The following is an 18,921-nucleotide window of genomic DNA, read 5'->3' as shown; positions in this document are numbered from 1 at the left end:
GTCCCCTTCTGTCCTCAGTGGGGCTCATTGAGTCAGTTTGTAAGGAATATTTAACTACCCCTTAAGGCCATGTAGGCCTAATAAGGTCTTGGCCTTTTGTTTCTCAATGTCATGGAAACATAATGAAGAGCTTTGAAGGACAATTGAACATTTTTTGTTTTTGTTTTGTCGAGACAGGGTTTCTCCGTAGCTTTTGGTTCCTGTCCTGGAACTAGCTCTTGTAGACCAGGCTGGCCTCGAACTCACAGAGATCCGCCTGCCTCTGCCTCCCAAGTACTGGGATTAAAGGCGTGCGCCACCACCGCCCGGCTACAATTGAACATTTTGAAAGGATTACTATACTCTGGCTGAGCAGCGGGGAGCAGCAACAGGGACTAAGAGACATTAATGGCTAGAAGCAAGGCAGACAGCAGAAGGGATTCTGGGCATACATTAGAGGTAGAACAGGACCTCGATTCGGAAGGTGAGGGAAGTGTCTGGATCACTCCCAGGGGCTGCCTAAAGCTCCAGGAGAGGTTGGTAACTCCAATTCACAGAGGTGAAGGAGAAATTTTAGAAAGAATGAAAGCTATTTGAGATGCACTAAATTTGGAACAGTTACTATTCAAATGCAGTATTAGGCAGGTATGTAGGCTAGAAGAGGCAGAAAACGTACAAATGGAAAACCAATGCTCAAGGACTTAACTAACAGTGGCATTTACTGGTAGTGTGATCAGGGCTTTGGCAGCATCTCTGTAGTGCCCTTAGCTCTGCCCTGGCTGTTGGTATAAACTTGGAGCCTTCGGTACAAAGGTGATGATATTCAAACCCACATGAATGGATGAGATGGGCTAATGGTGGACATATACATAGAAAACCCAAGGCAGACACAGTAAAATCAGTAAGAAAGTTAATTCCGTGAATCATGGCTTTTGTTACTGTTGAAACCTAAACCTATTCCCGGCACTACACAGACATTGTCTTTAAAAATACTAATGTCCATCCAACCATGGTGCCCACTGATAAACTCAATCTTCGGCATATCTGCCAAATTGCTAGCCAATTGCTGCTTCTCTGATAGAAAATGTATTTTTTTTTAAAATTTTGTGGTGTGTATTATGGCAAGAAAATGTATTTTTCCCTTAAGATTTTTTGTTCTGTATTAGAATGAGCCTATAGACTCTCACTGCATCCCCGTGAGGACTACGTGTTTCCATCTGATATTTGAGCAAACTGAAGCTTAGAGAGGTGATGTGGCTAAAATCATTAACACTTAGAGGTGGAGCAGGCTGGATACAGCTCCGTGATGGAACCCTTGCCTAGCATGCCTAAGGCCCTGGCTTTAAATTCCAGAACTGCAGAATAAATAAGAAAGTGGAAAAGGAGTCTGTGCTGGGCTTTCTGCTGCCAACTGCTTTGCTTTATTAGTCTATATTAATCTGGTGCTTGTTAACTATTAAAGGTTTTGGGTCTAAATTCTATATTTTTTCCCCTGCAAGTATCAGAAAAGCAGCCATTACTTCCATCATAAGTGAAATACATGAGAAAGCATTTCATAACTGTAAGGTAGACAAATGTATATTTGAAGGCCAGTTGGATTAGCATTTTTTCTTTCAAATTAGGGGGGACTGTTTTAAATGAAATGGATACTTTTTTTTTTTTTTGAGAAGATACCTTTTTATCCCTTTCCTTTTGTTTCCAAGACAATTTCTCTGTGTAACAGCTCTGGCTGTCCTGGAACTCACTCTGTAGACCATGCTGGCACCTGCCTCTGCCTCCCAAGTGCTGGGATTAAAGGCCTGCACCACCACCACCTGGCTCATTACAATAATTCTTATTGTGATGGTGGTTGAGTTAGGGACCTCTCTAAAAAGAGAAAGGACTAGAAGGAATTCTTGGGATTAATTCTATCAGGGAACAGCACAGTTAAAACACCAGACCTCTGACTCAGCTCAGAGGATGTAGGATCTTTGCAGTTGATGGAGCTGATCCTTTGGTCTCACATTCGACAAGGACTCACTGAGCACTGGCTATGACAGGGGTCCTTTCCTCCTGTTTTTAATAAGGACCACAGAGATTAGATTTTGATGTTCTTGGTCCTCTTAAAAGTTAGTGGCAGTTAGCCTGGCAGTGGTGGCACATGCCTTTAATTCCAGCACTCGGGAGGCAGAGGCAGGTGGATCTCTGTGAGTTCAAGGCCAGCCTGGTCTACAGGAGTTAGTTCCAGAACAGCTAGGACTGCAACACAGAGAAACCTAGTCTCGAAAAAACAAAAAACAAAACAAAAAGGTGGTGGTAGTTCATGTGCATTAACACATTACATTCCTTATGCCTTTTAAAAGAATTAAACATTTAAGAATAAAATGTTAACAGGGGGCTGGATTGCTAAGTGGTTGTGAGCACTTGATGCTCTTCCTCCTAAAGGACCTGAGTTTGTTACCCAGTACCTATGTTGGGTGGCCTCCACACAGAGACACCCTATCTTCTCACATTTTAACCTCCACTGATGCCAAGAATTAACCTTTTGCTCCTACTTCCTCAGCATGTTTTCTTTTATTCACTTACATAACTTTTAGATCTGTGCTGTCCTTTAAGGAAGCCTTTAGTCACCAAAGGCCACTGGGCCTTAAAATGTGTATGTTGTTAGATGCACTCACGATTTCACAAACGTATGCAAAAGTATTCAGTAGTCTTTAAATATCACGTACTGAAATTGAACATTTTAGAGAGCACCTTGACTTTCCTGCATGCTCAAAGAACTGAAAACTGGGTCAGGTTCACCCCTTGTGCTTATCAAACAGAAATGGCTATCGCTAATCAGTAGGCAGATAAAGAATTCAGACTTGGTGTCACAGGCAGCATGATTACTAATGATGTGTGGCACATACCACGCCAGACAGTCTTCTTGATAGCCATATCTAGAAGAACATCCTTTGGCATCCTATCCTTATTCCTTCAACATTTATTTTCTTCTACTTCTAAGCAATGAAATGTTAGCTTTTCCTGAGAAATTCTGTTACTTTCTCCCACACAGTCCATAACTAACCAGTCTCAGTCACTTTACTTTTGAAGTAGTTTCCATATAATCTCCCAGTCCCTTGTCCTGTGTTCCTTCTGTACCATATACAACTGGAGTACATCCAATCATCACAGAATTCTTCTGTTTAAAACCAAAATCCTCCATTTATTTTTACAATGCCTGTAGGAGCAATTCTTTAGAATTAAAGGCTTTTTTTTTTTTTTCCACTTTAGTCATGTAGTCCGGCTGTTCCCAAAATTCAGCCAACTCCTGCAGCTTCCCGAAAGCTGAGGGTATCGGGTGTGAGTCACCACATCCAGTTCTCAAGGCTTTCCAGACCCTTTTCCTTGGTGCTTCCCCCTATAGAGTCGGAACTAGAATGGGTTACCATATGTAAAGTACTTGGGGTCCTGTCTGGCTTATACTTAGAACAGTATGTCTTAGCTATTATTAAATTTGAACACGCTGTATATTAAACACTGCTATTTATTTTCCTTTTGAACATCTTGCCCTCCAAAGTGAGGAGTACTTTAAACTATCAACAGCTAGTGTAAGGCAACTGTAGTCACTGCGTTCCTAAGCAACGTAAACGTCTTCCTACAATTGAAAGAACCTGTAAACACAAGCCTAATTTACCACAAAAATCAAGCTTCAGACTCAACGGGGTAGAAATAAAAGGTACAAACCTAGCGTTCCCATGGCCTTGGATAGGGTGCCTAGCACCACCGGGGGCAGGGCGTACAGCAAATTTACAGACCATGTTGGAGGAAAACAAATCCTGAGAAAATAGAGAAACAGATTTGGACATAGGGCAGCTGCTCTCCAACCTGGGAATATATTAGAATAACCTGGGAACATTCGAGAATACTGTCATCTAAACCCCATTTATGGAATCTAAGGCTAAGGTTCACACTAAAGTTTCATAGGTAATTCAACAGTCCACGCATAATCAGAAGTTTCACAGGTGATACAGACCTACACTTCACAATCACCGGTCTTATCAAAAGAAATGTTGGCTTAAGGAGGCTGGGCATCTGTGACATGTTTTTCTCAGTGGTCTCACAATTTTTTTTTTTTTTTTTTTTTTTGGTTTTTCGAGACAGGGTTTCTCTGTGATTTTGGAGCCTGTCCTGGAACTAGCTCTTGTAGACCAGGCTGGTCTTGAACTCACAGAGATCCGCCTGCCTCTGCCTCCCGAGTGCTGGGATTAAAGGCATGCGCCACCACCGCCTGGCTACAAAGTATGTTTTTGAAAACAAAATACTCATTCACCGATTTAAGAAAAATATATATGTTTATGAGTAGCCTTTTAAAAATAACCTCCCCAAAGTCCCAACCCTTGGAGTTTAAGGCTCAAAAATATATACGTACATCGAGGTCATATAAACGTGTGTCTTTTTTGTCTGATTTCTATTTATAAGTTTCAAACAGTGACTTTATGTAAATATATACTTTGCTACGTACAGTATTTACAATTTAAGATTTTACAACTGAAAAATCAACATTATGCCTGTAAACACGAAAAAGTTGGCAATTTGCGGTTATAATTTCAAAAATGTCACAAACTGTTTTACCTCGAATATTTTATAATAAATAGCACCACAGTACCTTCCCCAAAGTATTACTGTCTGGTGGCTTATTTTCTCTCAACAACTCAGGGTACCCAAGGACCGAGTAACCCAAGTACTAGGACACAGCACTTTTTTACGGGGCAGCCGGGAATGATGGAGAACTTGGATCTTCAAAACCTTACAGCAAAGCCCCTTTCACCCGCCAATCCTGAGACAGCAAATCCTGTAATTCTCCCTCGTCATCACTGTCCACATTCTCTTCTTCCTTTTTCTGCAATTCTTTTATGGTCAGAACCTCTTTAAGTTTGTTTTTTATCTCATCCTGGCGATTCCGCAGCTTTTCCACTCGACGGTAGCACTCTATCTGCTCATCAATCTCTCCAATCTGCCGGTCCAACCGTCCCTCCTCATCCTCTTCGGCAACGATAGCTTCGGAAATAGTGTTGACTTGTCTCATGGCCTTTTGAAACTCGTCCCACTCTTTGTCCATCTGATCTTTTGGGGCATCAACCTTCCGGACCTTTGCGTCTACCTCAGGGTCGTCGAAGAACCCTTCTGGTAATGCTTCGGCGGTGTTCTCTCTCCTTTCCACCACTTTTTCGTGTATTTCTGCTTTCTCAATGGAACCTGAATGAGGAACTAAGGGGGCCTTGGGAGGGTTTGTATTAAAGGGGTCGTTTGGCAGCACATTGCTTGTTGTCTCCCTCGGAGGGACAAGCGAGTGTTCTTTGTCTTTGCCCTGTGCATCTGTAAAATGCTTGCTGCTGTCCCTCCTTCCTTCTCCACCCCCCTCTTCTTCCTCCTCCTCTTCCTCATCTTCATAATCAGGGAGTAAACCGAGTCCAGAAGGTTTACTGGACGTTGCCCTAGCGGCCTCCTTTCCCGATTTCTCAAAGTTGGCAGACGAGGCCGAGGTGGAGGGCTGTACCTGAGGTCCCACGGAGGCTTTGGCTCTCTTGGTGTCTTGGCTCTCCACATCCGTCGCTCTCCTCTTGATGGGCTGAGGCGCTGCGCTGGCCGACGGGCCTTGGGTTGCTCCCTTGGCGCCTTTCAGCTCGGCTACTCTCTCCCGGTGCTGCTTTCCCAGAACGTGGGTTTGCCACAGGAGCTCGCTCTTGACCGGAGTGTTACAAAGTGCGCAGCTCAACTGCCCCAGACGGTTGTACTTGGCGAACGGGGATTCTATCCTCTTCCGGTTGGTGCTCAGGCGCTGCTTCTCCCTCATCAACCGCCTCAGTTCTTCCTGATTCACCACCCGTTTCCCCGCCGGAGTCCCAGCGGAGGCGGAGGACGCCATGTTTGCGTCAGGGAGCCAGGCGGTTCTGGCTTCCGAACTGGCGAGACGTGATAGCGTCACTTCCTGTTATGGGGCCGATTGGCCGAAGTTCAAGAGGGTGGGCGTGGCGCCAGGGTTCCGGGTCGGCAGGTTGGGGGCTGGACCGTTGAACCATGGCAGCGATCAAACTCGCCAACCCTGGGGCTGAGGTGACGCGCAGCCAGGCGGCTTTGGCTGTGAATGTCTGCGCCGCCCGAGGGCTGCAGGATGTGCTGCGGCCCAGCTTGGGTCCTAAGGGCGCGCTAAAAATGTGAGATGCCTCTAGGGTGTGTGTGGGTTGTCGCGGCGCCCTCTGGGGCCGATGATGTTCAGTGAAGACCTGCGAACAAAGCTGCAGTTTTCCTCCCTCTCGCATTCTGCTCTCAGATCTTCAGCCTGTTCGCCCAAGAGAAAAGGCCCCACCAGTAGCTGTGGCACCCTCCCCTTTTCACTAGAGTTCATAAACAGCTATTCGTATCGTGACTCCCTGTAAACGTTAAGCCTTGAACGCTTCTGGAGCTTCCTTCACCATTCCCCTTTTGGGGATGTATTTAACCTTGTACACGCGCTCAGCAAACGTTGGACTGCAGCCCCACCGCAGACCGGATTGTTGTGACTTGGCAGTGTGGTGTGCTGGCTTTGGAGCTAGGCAGGCTTAGGTTCAAACTCAAGTTTCATCATCTGTTAGTACTTAGTAGTCAAGCTCCTGCAACTCTCTGTACCTAGAGTTCTTTATATTTATCTATCCATTTGGGCATACATTTATTTGGCACCATTGTTTTACACAGGAAGAAAAGAGAATGGGGAGAGGAAAAGGTCTCTTAGCAAAGTGGCACCCTCAGAGGAATGAGCAAACTGACATTAATAGTAAACGAGGCCACTTAACATCAGTGGGAAAACAAATGAGAGAGTTTCTATTCATTTCTAAAAAAAAAAGTTTGATTTATTTTATATGTGTGCACCTACCTGAATTTATGTGCACGAGGTGTGTGCAGATGCCCCCAGAGGTCAGAGGGTGTCAGATCCCCCCCGAACTTGAGTGAGCCATCTGATATGGGTGCTGGAAACCAAGATCAAATCCTTTGCGAGAACAGTAAGTGCTTTTAACTGCTGAGCCATCTCTGCAGCTCTTGAGATAGCATCTCAAGGACATGGTAGTGACAGGTGGGTCAATTATATATAGATGCAAACGATTTTACAGAGGAAAGGGGTCCAATTACTAATGGCTGAAGGAAAAACCTCTCAAATAACAGGTGATATTTGATCAGAGTTGTAGAAGAATGAGTTGGGCAGTTGGTGAAAGGACTAAAGGCCTCTCAGTGGTGTAAATCCCTCAGAAACAAACATTATAATGCATTAAGGGGACTGGAAGACGTACTGTGGGAATGATGGTGGATGGAACGAGAGCGTTTGGGAAAGGCCAAGTATGTTACTATTAAATTATTTTGAATTTTACCTTGAAGATGGTGGAGAATATAAAATCATTGAAGGGCTGTCGATCAGGAAACTAAGTCACATTGCCTTTTAGAAAAATATAGTGCAAAGAGTTGGCTATCTAAGCAGTCTAGAAATGATAATAAAATTGGAGAGAAGGGGCTAAGATTCAAAGGTATTTTAAATTGTGGAATTGGCAGAGCTTGGTGCATCTAATAAATGCAAGGATGAAGCAACTAAATTCAGTGACTGAATTATGACATTTACCAAAATAAAAACGTACAGGAAATTTGCAGATTTGTGCATTGTTTTATATTTTTCATTAGGCAATGTTTATGACCCATCAACTACTCTCTAAGCCCATAAATGCTCCACTTGGAATGAAATCACTCTAAGGTCATCTGGGAGAAATAATTCTAGGGGCTGCAAGCGGCAGTCATTACCACAGTATCACCCCATTCGATGTGGATTTTCCAAGCCCAGTCATCTGTGTTTAGAACAGTGGATGGCAAGAATTGGGAGCGAGTGTTTTTTGAGTCTTTACTTGTGGAGTTAATAAGTACCATTGTTCTTTGAACAGGCTTGTGTCTGGGGCAGGTGATATCAAACTCACAAAAGACGGCAATGTACTGCTTCATGAGATGGTGAGCTGATGCTCTTCTTCGTTTTCTTTTTTGAGACAGGATCTGCCTGTGTAACCATGACTGGCCACAAACTCACAATCCTGCCTCAGGCTCCTGAGTGTTAGACTCAGGCATTCGATACAATGCCCATCTGCTGCTGCCTTTAATACAATTTATAAGCCTTAATTAAAAACATGGCACACAGGTTGGGAATGCAGCTCAGTGGTAGAGCACTTCCCTAGCATGTGCAAGATTCTAGGTTCAACATTGCGGGGGGAAAGGCACACTTTGTATGTCATATGCAAGTTTATTTATTTAAAGATAGTTTTGTGGGCTGAAGAGATGACTCAGTGGTTAAGAGCACTGGCTGTCCTTCCAGAGGACCCAGCTTCAATGCTCAGAAACCACATGGCAACACACAACCGTCTGTACCTCTAGATCCAGGGGATCCAACATTCTCACACAGGCATGCATCCAAGAAAAACATCAGTGCACATAAAAGGAAAGAATTTTTTTTTTTTTTTTAGCCAGGCTTGGTGGTGCATACCTTTAATCCCAGCACTTGGGAGGTAGAGGCAGGTGGATCTCTGAGTTTGAGGCCATCCTGGTCTATAGAGTGAGTTTCAGGACAGCCAAGATTGCACAGAGAAGCCTTGTCTTGAAAAATTTTTTTAAAATAATATTTGCAGGGGGGCTGGAGAGATGGCTCAGTGCTTAAGAGCACTGTCTGCTCTTCCAGAGGTCCTGAGTTCAATTCCCAGCAACCACATGGTGGCTCCAAACCATCTGTAAAAAGATCTGGCGCCCTCCTCTGGCATGTGGGTATAAATGGAGGCAGAAAGTTGTATACATAATAAATAAATCTTAAAAAAAATAATAATATTTGCAATGCTAGGGATGAATATTGGTCCCTCTCATGTGCTAGGCAAGTGCTCTTTACCACTAAGGGATAGCTTCAACCTTACAGTTTGTAGTTTTAAAGATTCATTTTTAAATTTTACTCGTATGAATGTTTATCTGTATGAGTGTATGCCACCACGTGTATGCTGGTGCCTGATGAGGCCAGAAAAGGGTCCCTGGAGCTGGACTTAAGGCAAGTGTAAGCTTCCTGTTGTGGGTGGTGGGAACCAAACTCCACTTCTCAGGAAGAACAGAACATACTCTTTTATTTATTTATTTATTTATTTATTTATTTAATTTAATTTAATTTTATTTTTCATTTTTTGGTTTTTCGAGACAGGGTTTCTCTGTGGTTTTGGTGCCTGTCCTGGAACTAGCTCTGTAGACCAGGCTGGTCTCGAACTCACAGAGATCTGCCTGCCTCTGCCTCCCGAGTGCTGGGATTAAAGGCGTGCGCCACCACTGCCCGGCCAGAACATACTCTTAATGGCTGAGCTCTCTCTCTAGTTCCACAGTTTCCTTCCTTCTTTCCTTCCTTCCTTCCTTCCTTCCTTCCTTCCTTCCTTCCTTTCTTTCTTTCTTTTTTTTTGAGATAGGATTTCTCTCTATGTAGCCCTGTCTGTTCTGGAACTCTATAGATCAGACTGGTCTCATATTCACAGAGATCTACATGCATCTGCCTTCCAAATGCTGGGATTAAAGGTATGCACCACTACTGGCTGGCACCACAATTTTGTATTTTTTTTTATTAATTTTTTCATTTATTTTACATACCAGCCACAGTTTACCCTCCCTCCACAATTTGTGTGTGTGTGTGTATTTATTCTTTTTTTTTTTTTTTTTTTTTTTTTTTTTTTTGGGTTTTCGAGACAGAGTTTCTCTGTGGTTTTGGAGCCTGTCCTGGAACTAGCTCTTGTAGACCAGGCTGGTCTCGAACTCACAGAGATCCGCCTGCCTCTGCCTCCTGAGTGCTGGGATTAAAGGCGTGCGCCACCATCACCTGGCTGTGTGTATTTATTCTTTGTTTTTTTTTTTTTTTTTTTAAGACAGGGTTTCTCTGTGTATCTTTGGCTGTCCTGGAACTCACTCTGTAGACCAGGCTGGCCTTTCTCACAGATATCTACCTGCTTCTACCTCCTGGGTGCTAGGATTAAAAGCTTCTACCACAATTTTTATTTTTAAGATAAGGCTGTTAGCTAAAAACTACATTCTTGAGATATGGTTGTTGGACTAAACATCAACAGAATGAAATTTGACTATTTTCAAATGTTTATAGAGTCTAATAGCTTAGGAATACTTACAAATTAATAGCATCTTTTTGGAACACTTCATTATAGTCTTTGTAATCATGGAAAAAGAAAAAGTCCTTTGCCATTTTCATATAAGTATTCATCTTTGAGATTGAAGGGCTTAATCTTTTCTTGTAAATGTCATTGCATTTTTAAGCAAAGACTTTCATAAAATGTTCAAACCTCATTAATTCTCAACTTTAAAATTTTGGATTTGACATTTACTAAATATTGATAATGTAAAACTTGTAAATGTGCACCATGAAGTTTGTTTCTTAATTTTACTATTGACCCTAGGGTTATCTTGGGTTTAGTGGCCTTCTTTATCATAGTCCCTGTCTTTTTAAATCAGTGTTTACCTTTTCCAGCAAATTCAGCACCCAACAGCTTCCATCATAGCGAAAGTAGCGGCAGCCCAGGACCAAGTCACAGGAGATGGCACCACCTCCAATGTCCTGATCATTGGGGAACTGCTCAAGCAAGCCGATCTTTACATTTCTGAGGTATTAAAATTTCATACTATTTCAAATAAATTTTTTAATTTTAGAGAATAAGAACTAATTGTAATTAAGATAATCTTAGGGGGCTGGAGAGATGGCTCAGCTGTTAAGAGCACTGCCTGCTCTTCCAAAGGTCCCAGTTCAATTCCCAGCAACCACATGGTGGCTCACAACCATCTGTAGTGAGATCTGGTGCCCTCTGCCTGCAGGCAGAGTACTGAGAATACTGTATACATAATAAATAAATCTTTTTAAAAAATGGACTTTAAAAAAAAGATAATCTTAGGTAGTCATAAGTGGAAACTGATTTTTATTTTCTGACAAAGTAATGTCCTTTTTGCTGGGACTGAGGTTTTCCTGGTCCATATGTTCCTGAGAAGGGGAGTGAGGATTGGGGAGAGAAATAGACAAGTGACAGAAGGTAGAGTCAGGAGGGCTTCCAGTGAATGCTGTAGAAAAACCCTCGAGCTATTCACTCACAGTCCTTACATACCCCAATCTAAAGGGGAGGGCACAAGACTCCCGTGATACAAGGAACAAGCAAGCATAATTACCTCCTTACATCTCAAAACATCTAGTAATCATGCCCAAAGGCAAACATCCTGTTGTCTGGCCTTCTAGGAGCAAAGTTCTCAGTAGCCACACCTTTGGTCAAACATCCTATTGTTCATTCTTGAGAGCAAGAATAGGTTTGAACTCTGATCTTTAGTCAAGATGGAATGGATCCAAAACTGGGCTCTCACACTTTTGTTGCAATTATGTACTTTTAAAAATATAAATATTTGGGCTGGAGAGATAGCTCAGTGACTTTTTTCTTCTGTTGTGTTGTCACTGTTTATTTGTTTTTGTTTTGAGACAGGTTTCACTGTGTAGCTCAGTCTGCTCTCAGACTTGTTGTGTAGATGGGACTGACTTCTAACTTACCATCTTGCTCCAGTCTTCCAAGCTCTGGGGTTACAGTCATGTACTCCCAGCACTTAGCATAATTTTTAGAAACAATGAATTCTCATTTATAGTCACAGTATATGTATAATAAACAGGAAATTAATCATAGCATCAAACAGCTACAGAGAATTCTATTATCCAGTCTGCAGATTTCTTTCAAATTTCACCACTTGTCATAAGAGTGTCTTTCCCAGAGAAAGGAAGCTTGTGTGTAGTTGTCATATCCCTTTAGTTCTGAAGTGCCATTTATAGTTCACGGCATTGCTACTTGAAAAAATTACTCTTATTATTTATATGTGGAGGTCAGAGGTCAACCTATGAGAGTCAGTTCTTTCTTTCCCTATGTGGGCCCTGAGCAAACTCAGGTTGTCCCTCTTGGTGGCAAGTACCTTTACCTTCTGAGCCATCTTGCTGGCCTGGAATTGATACTTGAAAGTATCTTAGATTTCTTTTTATTTTATGTATGTGAATGTTTTGCCTACATGTATGTATGCCAATCACATGCATGCCTGGTGCCCTTTGAATTCAGAAGAGTACTTTGTATCCCTTGGAACTGGAATTGTGGATGATTGTAGGCTACCATGTGGGCTCTGTAAATTGAATCCAGGTTATCTGTAAGAGCAACAAGTGCTCTTAACAAAATATAAAAAAATTGAAATAATCCCATGTATCTTATCAGATCACCATGACTTAAAATTATAATTCAACAGCAACACTAATTCTAGAAAGCCCACAAACACATGGAAATTAAACAATGCTCACCTGAAGCATCAATGGGTCAAGGAAGAAATAAAGGAAGAAATTAAAGACTTCCTAAAATTCAATAAAAATGACCACACAACATATCCAAATTTACGAGACACAATGAAAGTAGTGTTAAGAGGAAAGTTCATAGCACTAAATGCCTACATAAAGAAGCTGGAAAAATCCCACACTAGAGAATTAACAGAACATCTAAAAACTCCAGAACAAAAAGAAGCAAACTCACCCAGGAGAATTAGATGGCAGGAAATAATTAAATTGAGAGCTGAAATCAACTAAATAGAAGCAAAGAGAGCAATACAAAGAATCAATGAGACAAAGAGTTGGTTCTTCAAGAAAATCAAGTGATGTGGGATTCCCTCTGTATGCTGTGAATACCATTGGTTAATAAAGAAACTGTCTTGGGCCTGCACAGGGAATATAGGTAGGTGGGGAAAACTAAACTAAATGCTGGGAGAAAGAAGGTGGAGTCAGGGAGAAGACATGTAGCCCTGCTGGAGACAGATGCCAAAACTTTATCTGGTAAGCCACTGCCATGTGGCACTACACAGATAAATGTAGATGGGTTAAATTAAGATGTAAGAGTTAGCCAATAAGAAGTTAGAGCTAATGGGCCAAGCAGTGATTTAAATAATATAGTTTCTATATGATTATTTTGGGTCTGAGGCTACCCTGAAACCCAAACCACATAAAGACATTACTAAGAAAAAAAATTACAAACCAATCTCACTCATGAACATTGATGCAAAATTACTCAATAAAATACTGGCAAATTAATCCAAGAACACATAAAAAAAATCATCTGTCATGATCTAGTCAGCTGCATCCCAGAGATGCAGGGATGGTTCAAAATATGAAAATCTGTCAATGTAATCCACCATATAAACAAACTGAAGAATAAAAACCACATGATCATCTCATTAGATGCCGAAAAAGCTTTCAACAAAATTACAACATCCCTTCATGATAAAGGTCTTGGAGAGAGTAGAGATACAAGGAACATACCTAAACATAATAAAGGTAATATACAAAAGCCAACAGCCAACATCAAACTAAATGGAGAGAAACTCCCAGTGATTCCACTGAAATCAGGAACAAGACAAGGTTGTCCACTCTCTCCATATCTATTCAATGTAGTTCTTGAGGTCCTAGCTAGAGCAATAAAACACCAAAAGGAGATCAAGAGGATACAAATCAGAGAAGAAGTCAAACACACTATTTGCTGATGATATGATAGTTTACAGAAGGGCCCCCAAAAATTCTACCAAGGAACTTCTACAACTCATAAACACCTTCAGTAATGTAGCAGGATACAAGATTAACTAAAAAAAAAAAATCAATAGCCCTCCTTTACACAGGTCAGAAATGGACTGAGAAAGAAATCAGAAACATCACCCTTCACAATAGTCACAAATAGCATAAAATATCTTGGAGTAACTCTAACCAAACAAGTGGATGACCTGTATGACAAGAACTTCAAATCTTTTTTTTTTTTTTTTTTTTTTTTTTTGGTTTTTCGAGACAGGGTTTCTCTGTGGTTTTTTGGAGCCTGTCCTGGAACTAGCTCTTGTAGACCAGGCTGGTCTCGAACTCACAGAGATCCACCTGCCTCTGCCTCCCGAGTGCTGGGATTAAAGGCGTGCGCCACCACCGCCCGGCTAAGAACTTCAAATCTTTAAAGAAAGAAATTGAAGAAGACATCAGAAAATGGAAAGATCTCCCATGCTTTTGGGTAGGTAGTATTAACATAGTAAAAATGGCAATCTTACCAAAAGCAATCTACAGACTCAATGCAATGCCCATCAAAGTCCCAGAAAAATTCTTCACAGACCTCGAAAGACCAGTACTCAACTTCATATGGAAAAGCAAAAAACCCAGAAGAGCCAAAACAATTCTGTACAATAAAGGAACTTCTGGAGGCATCACAATCCCTGACTTCAAACTCTACTACAGAGCTACAGTACTAAAAACAGCCTGGTATTGGCATAAAAACAGTCAGGAGGACCAATGGAAACGAAATGAAGACCCAGATATTAATCCACACATCTATGAACACTTGATTTTTGATAAAGAAGCAAAAAATATCAAATGGAAAAAGAAAGCATATTTAACAAATGGTGCTGGCATAACTGGAAATCAACCTGTAGAAGAATGAAAATAGATCCATATCTATCACCATGCACAAAACTCAAGTCCAAATGGATCAAAGACCTCAACATAAAGCCAGCCACATTGAACCTCCATAGAAAAGAAAGTGGGAAGCCGGGCAGTGGTGGCGCACGCCTTTAATCCCAGCACTTGGGAGGCAGAGGCAGGCGGATCTCTGTGAGTTCGAGACCAGCCTGGTCTACAAGAGCTAGTTCCAGGACAAGCTCCAAAACCACAGAGAAACCCTGTCTCGAAAAACCAAAAACCAAAAACCAAAAAAAAAAAAAAAAAAAAAAGTGGGAATTACACTTGAACGCATTGGCACAGGAGACCACTTCCTAAATATAACCCCAGAAACACGGACACTGAGAAAAACAATTAATAAATGAGACCTCCTGAAACTGAAAAGCTTCTGTAAAAGAGGACACGGTCAACAAGACAAAACATCAGCCTATAGAATGGGAAAAGATCTTCACCAATCCCACATCAGACAGAGGACTGATCTCCAAAATATACAAAGAACTCAAGAAATTGGTCATCAAAGAACAAATAATCAATAAAAAAAATTGGGGTACAGACCTAAACAGAAAACTCTCAACAGATGAATCTAAAGTGACTGAAAGACACTTAAGGAAATGCTCAACATCCTTAGTCATCAGAGAAATGCAAATCAAAACTCTGAGATTCCATTTTACATCTGTAAGAATGGCCAAAATAAAAAACACTAATGACAGGTTTTTCTGGAGAGGTTTTGGGGTAAAGGGAACAGTCCTGCATTGTTGGTGGAAGTGTAAACTTGTACAGCCCCTTTGGATATCAGTTTGGTGATTTCTCAGAAAATTAGGAAACAGCCTTCCTCAAGACTTAGTAATACCACTTTTGGGCATACACCCAAAGGATGCTCAATCGTACCACAAGGACATGTGCTCAACTTTGTTCATGGCAGCATTGTTTGTCATACTCAGAACTTGGAATCCACCTAAATGCCCCTTGTTTGAAGAATGGATAAGGAAAATGTGGTAAATTTACACAATGGAGTCCTACACATCAGAAAAAAATAATGACATGTTAAAATTTGTAGGCAAATGGATGGATCTAGAAAATATTTTGTTGAGTGACCCAGAACCAGAAAGACAAATATCATGCATACTCATAAGTGACTTTTAGACATAAAACAAAGAAAATCAGCCTACAATTCACAATCCCAGAGAACCTAGACAACAATGAAGCCTCTAAGAGAGACATACATGAATCTAATCTACATGGGAGGTAGAAAAAGACAAGATGTCCTAAGTAAATTTGGAGCATGGGGACCATGGGACAGGGTTGAAGGGGAGGGGAGAGGAAGGAAGGGAAGCAGGGAAAAATGTATAACTCAATTAGCTCAATAAAATCAATTAAAAAAAGATTGTGAATTTGAAGCCAGACATCAAGATTCTCCCTCTAAATGAGTGAATTCATTTATAGGGTTTTTTTGTGTGTGTCTGCTGCCAACTGCTCTGTAGGCTCAAGATTGTTTGAGGGACTGAAGTGATGTCTCAGTGGCTAAGAGCACCTGTTGATCTTGCTGAGGACCTGGGTTTGGTTCCCAGAACCTTCATGGTAACTCAAAATCATCCGTGACTCTAGTTTCAGGGGGCCCAACTCCATCTTCTGACTTCTGTGTGTAGAAGCATGTGCATGGTGCACATACATACATGCAAACACTCATACATTTTAAAAGATTTTTTTCAGACATGAAGCCCGAGAAATAATTTATGAATAATACATACTCACATTAATGCCGTTACTGTGGGTCACATTTTACCATGCTTGTTTACTAAGAAAGCATAACTAACTTTTGCATCTTTATTGTGTAATTTGTGTATTTATGTTGCTACACCAGGGCCTGCACCCTAGAATCATAGCTGAAGGATTTGATGTTGCAAAGACGAAAGCACTTGAAGTTCTGGATGAAATTAAAGTAGAAAAGGAGATGAAGAGGGAAATCCTCTTAGATGTGGCTAGAACATCCCTGCGAACGAAAGTTCACGCTGAACTGGCTGATGTGTTAACAGAGGTATATGATCCAACAGTTGTCTAGCGAGGATAGCCATACATGTGGTGATACTCTTCTTTTTTCTACAAGACAACCAAATACTGCACATGACTTTTCAGAAATATCAAAGAAGAAGGCAAGCCTTTAAAATTCAATCGATCACAACAGTATTTTTAATTTCCCCAAGGAGTCACGCTAGTGCTTACATGACTTGAAAGCTGGGAGAGGTTCACTTCCCGAGGCTTATCTCTTGTGGAAGCTCTTGGACAGTGTCTTCAGCTAAACCTAAAGGTCCACATTTGATTATAGCAGGTGACACATGAGCAGGCTGTTTGGCAGTTGCCTTGTAGTTAGGGTTTCTGCTTTAATGAGGCAAGATTGACCTGATATATAAGATTCTCATGTTTATTTGATTTACTTCTAAAGGCAAACTATATGCAATGTAAAGACAAAACTGCTTAGGCAGTTCTGGCAGACTTTGTATCCAGTGGTTATTATTTGATTATATTATTGTTCCTCAGCTTTGCTGTTTCTCCTCAGACTCAAAATCAGGAACAAGGAATTCACAATAACCAAATTCATGAGGCATTGCCATGTGAAACAGGCACAAGTGTGCCAAGTGTGGCACTTGGTGGCCATGCCTTTGACTTTGAAGCTTGAAGCCCTTTCCCTGATTAGTCTGGTGATAGGTCACTTGGACCAGAAGTTTCTTTTAGTGTGGGTAATATGCCCCTTGTATGCTTCTCTTTCAGGCTGTGGTGGATTCTGTCTTGGCTATTAGAAGACCAGGTCTCCCTATTGATCTCTTCATGGTGGAAATCGTGGAGATGAGGCACAAGTCAGAAACAGATACACAGTAAATTGCATAAAATTTACAATACTCCTCCGTCCCCCCCCCCCCCGCAGTGTGTGTGTACCACAGCATGCTTGTGCTTGTGGAGGTTAAATGACAGCTTGAAGATCTCCCTAAGCAGTTTGTGTATTCCAGGGACCAAACTCAGGTTTTCAGGTTTGTTAGCTGCTAAGCCATCTCACCAGCCACATTTTGGCAATACCTAAGTTCTGAAATATTTGTCTTTCTTCAAATGTACTTTCATTGATTTCATTAATTTTACTTCACATTAATGTATTCATTTAAATATGAGTTAGCTACAGTGGGCCCATCACTTCCAGGTGTTGAAATGAGAATTAAGTCAAACACATTCTCCTCAAGATGGTTACAGTTCTAATCAATCTAATCCACTGGAGGCTGGAACATAATCATGAATGTTTTTTAATTTTTTATTTATTTTTATTTTTCGAGACAGGGTTTCTCTGCAGCTTTGGAGCCTGTCCTGGAACTAAGCTTTTGTAGACCAGGCTGGTCTCGAACTCACAGAGATCCCCCTGCCTCTGCCTCTCGAGTGCTGGGATTAAAGGCATGCACCACCACCGCTTGGCTTCGTGTGTGATTTTTTATAGCATTCAGAGAAAATCATTCTGATCAGAAAATGAACTGCAAAGCTAAGAGGCCTCTAATGAAGCAGGGGAGCTGGCCATGTCAAAAAAGAACCTTCTAAGCAGAGACAATAATAATTGAAAATACCTGGAAGTAGAAATGGGCTTGGCGTGATCAGGGTGCCTGCAGCACAGGGAGAGGAGACCACAGCAAGGGCTGAGGTGAGGGCCAAGAGGGGCAATGATGACTGTGGACTTAGTTATTTAGAAGTTTTAATCCAAAAATATATATAAACAAAGAGCAGCGCTCTCTCATGCACCTCTGGCTTTTATCTTTATCAGTTTTCAGTCTAATTTCAACTGTATACTTCCCTTCTCCAGCTTCCCCTTCTGCCTCTGATAATTTTTCTCGCCTTTGAGATGAGGCCTCACTGCATAGCCCAGACTTGAACTTGAGATTCTCCTGCTTCCCATGTGCTAGGACTAACCGAGATCATTTTGGAGCAAATCTTGAAATAATATTTCACTTTAAAATTTTTTATTTAGAAATAGCTATAATATAGATATTATCAACATTAACTAATATACCTCTAAAATAGTACAACTCCTTAATATATTATGTATTTAATTCATAGTTCAGTTTTGATGTTTGAGTGTTTTCAGTGAGTTTAATTTTGGTTGGGTTACAAACACTATCTACATAACCCATACGCAGCTTACATCATTCCCTTAGGATCAGTTAGGTTTTCTACATTCTTTTTTTTTTTTTTTTTTTTTTTGGTTTTTCAAGACAGGGTTTCTCTGTGGCTTTGGAGCCTGTCCTGGAACTAGCTCTTGTAGACCAGGCTGGTCTCGAACTCACAGAGATTCACCTGCCTCTGCCTCCCAAGTGCTGGGATTAAAGGCGTTCTACATTCTTTTTGAATCATGAATATTTCTAGGAACTTGCCTGTCTCTTCTG

The 18,921-nt window shown here is 41.3% G+C and overlaps 2 protein-coding genes across 3 annotated transcripts in view; one reads left to right on the top strand and one right to left on the bottom strand.

Annotated features, from left to right (window-relative positions):
* Window positions 1–3,227: 3,227 nt before the first annotated feature.
* Window positions 3,228–5,873, bottom strand: Znf830 (zinc finger protein 830). The gene has a single exon (XM_057775420.1). The coding sequence runs from the start codon at window positions 5,864–5,866 to the stop codon at window positions 4,748–4,750; it is 1,119 nt and encodes a 372-aa protein (XP_057631403.1). The 5' UTR covers window positions 5,867–5,873; the 3' UTR covers window positions 3,228–4,747.
* A 145-nt stretch (window positions 5,874–6,018) lies between these two features.
* Window positions 6,019–18,921, top strand: part of Cct6b (chaperonin containing TCP1 subunit 6B) — a 39,396-nt gene continuing 26,493 nt past the window's right edge. Inside the window, exons 1-5 of one of the 2 annotated variants that reach the window (XM_057776041.1) lie at window positions 6,019–6,155; window positions 7,899–7,962; window positions 10,499–10,633; window positions 16,371–16,544; window positions 17,276–17,379. In XM_057776041.1, coding sequence (XP_057632024.1) covers window positions 6,019–6,155; window positions 7,899–7,962; window positions 10,499–10,633; window positions 16,371–16,544; window positions 17,276–17,379 — 614 coding nt within the window. Of the gene's footprint in view, window positions 6,156–6,206; window positions 6,227–7,898; window positions 7,963–10,498; window positions 10,634–16,370; window positions 16,545–17,275; window positions 17,380–18,921 lie in introns of those variants that run through there. The other variant, XM_057776042.1, reaches the window with a different exon arrangement.

This window comes from Chionomys nivalis, chromosome 7 (genome assembly GCF_950005125.1).
Source record: "Chionomys nivalis chromosome 7, mChiNiv1.1, whole genome shotgun sequence".
In the NCBI taxonomy this organism is placed as follows: Eukaryota; Metazoa; Chordata; class Mammalia; order Rodentia; family Cricetidae; genus Chionomys; species Chionomys nivalis.
Note: the sequence above shows the minus strand (reverse complement) of the source record. Positions and strands in the feature narration are given on the sequence as shown.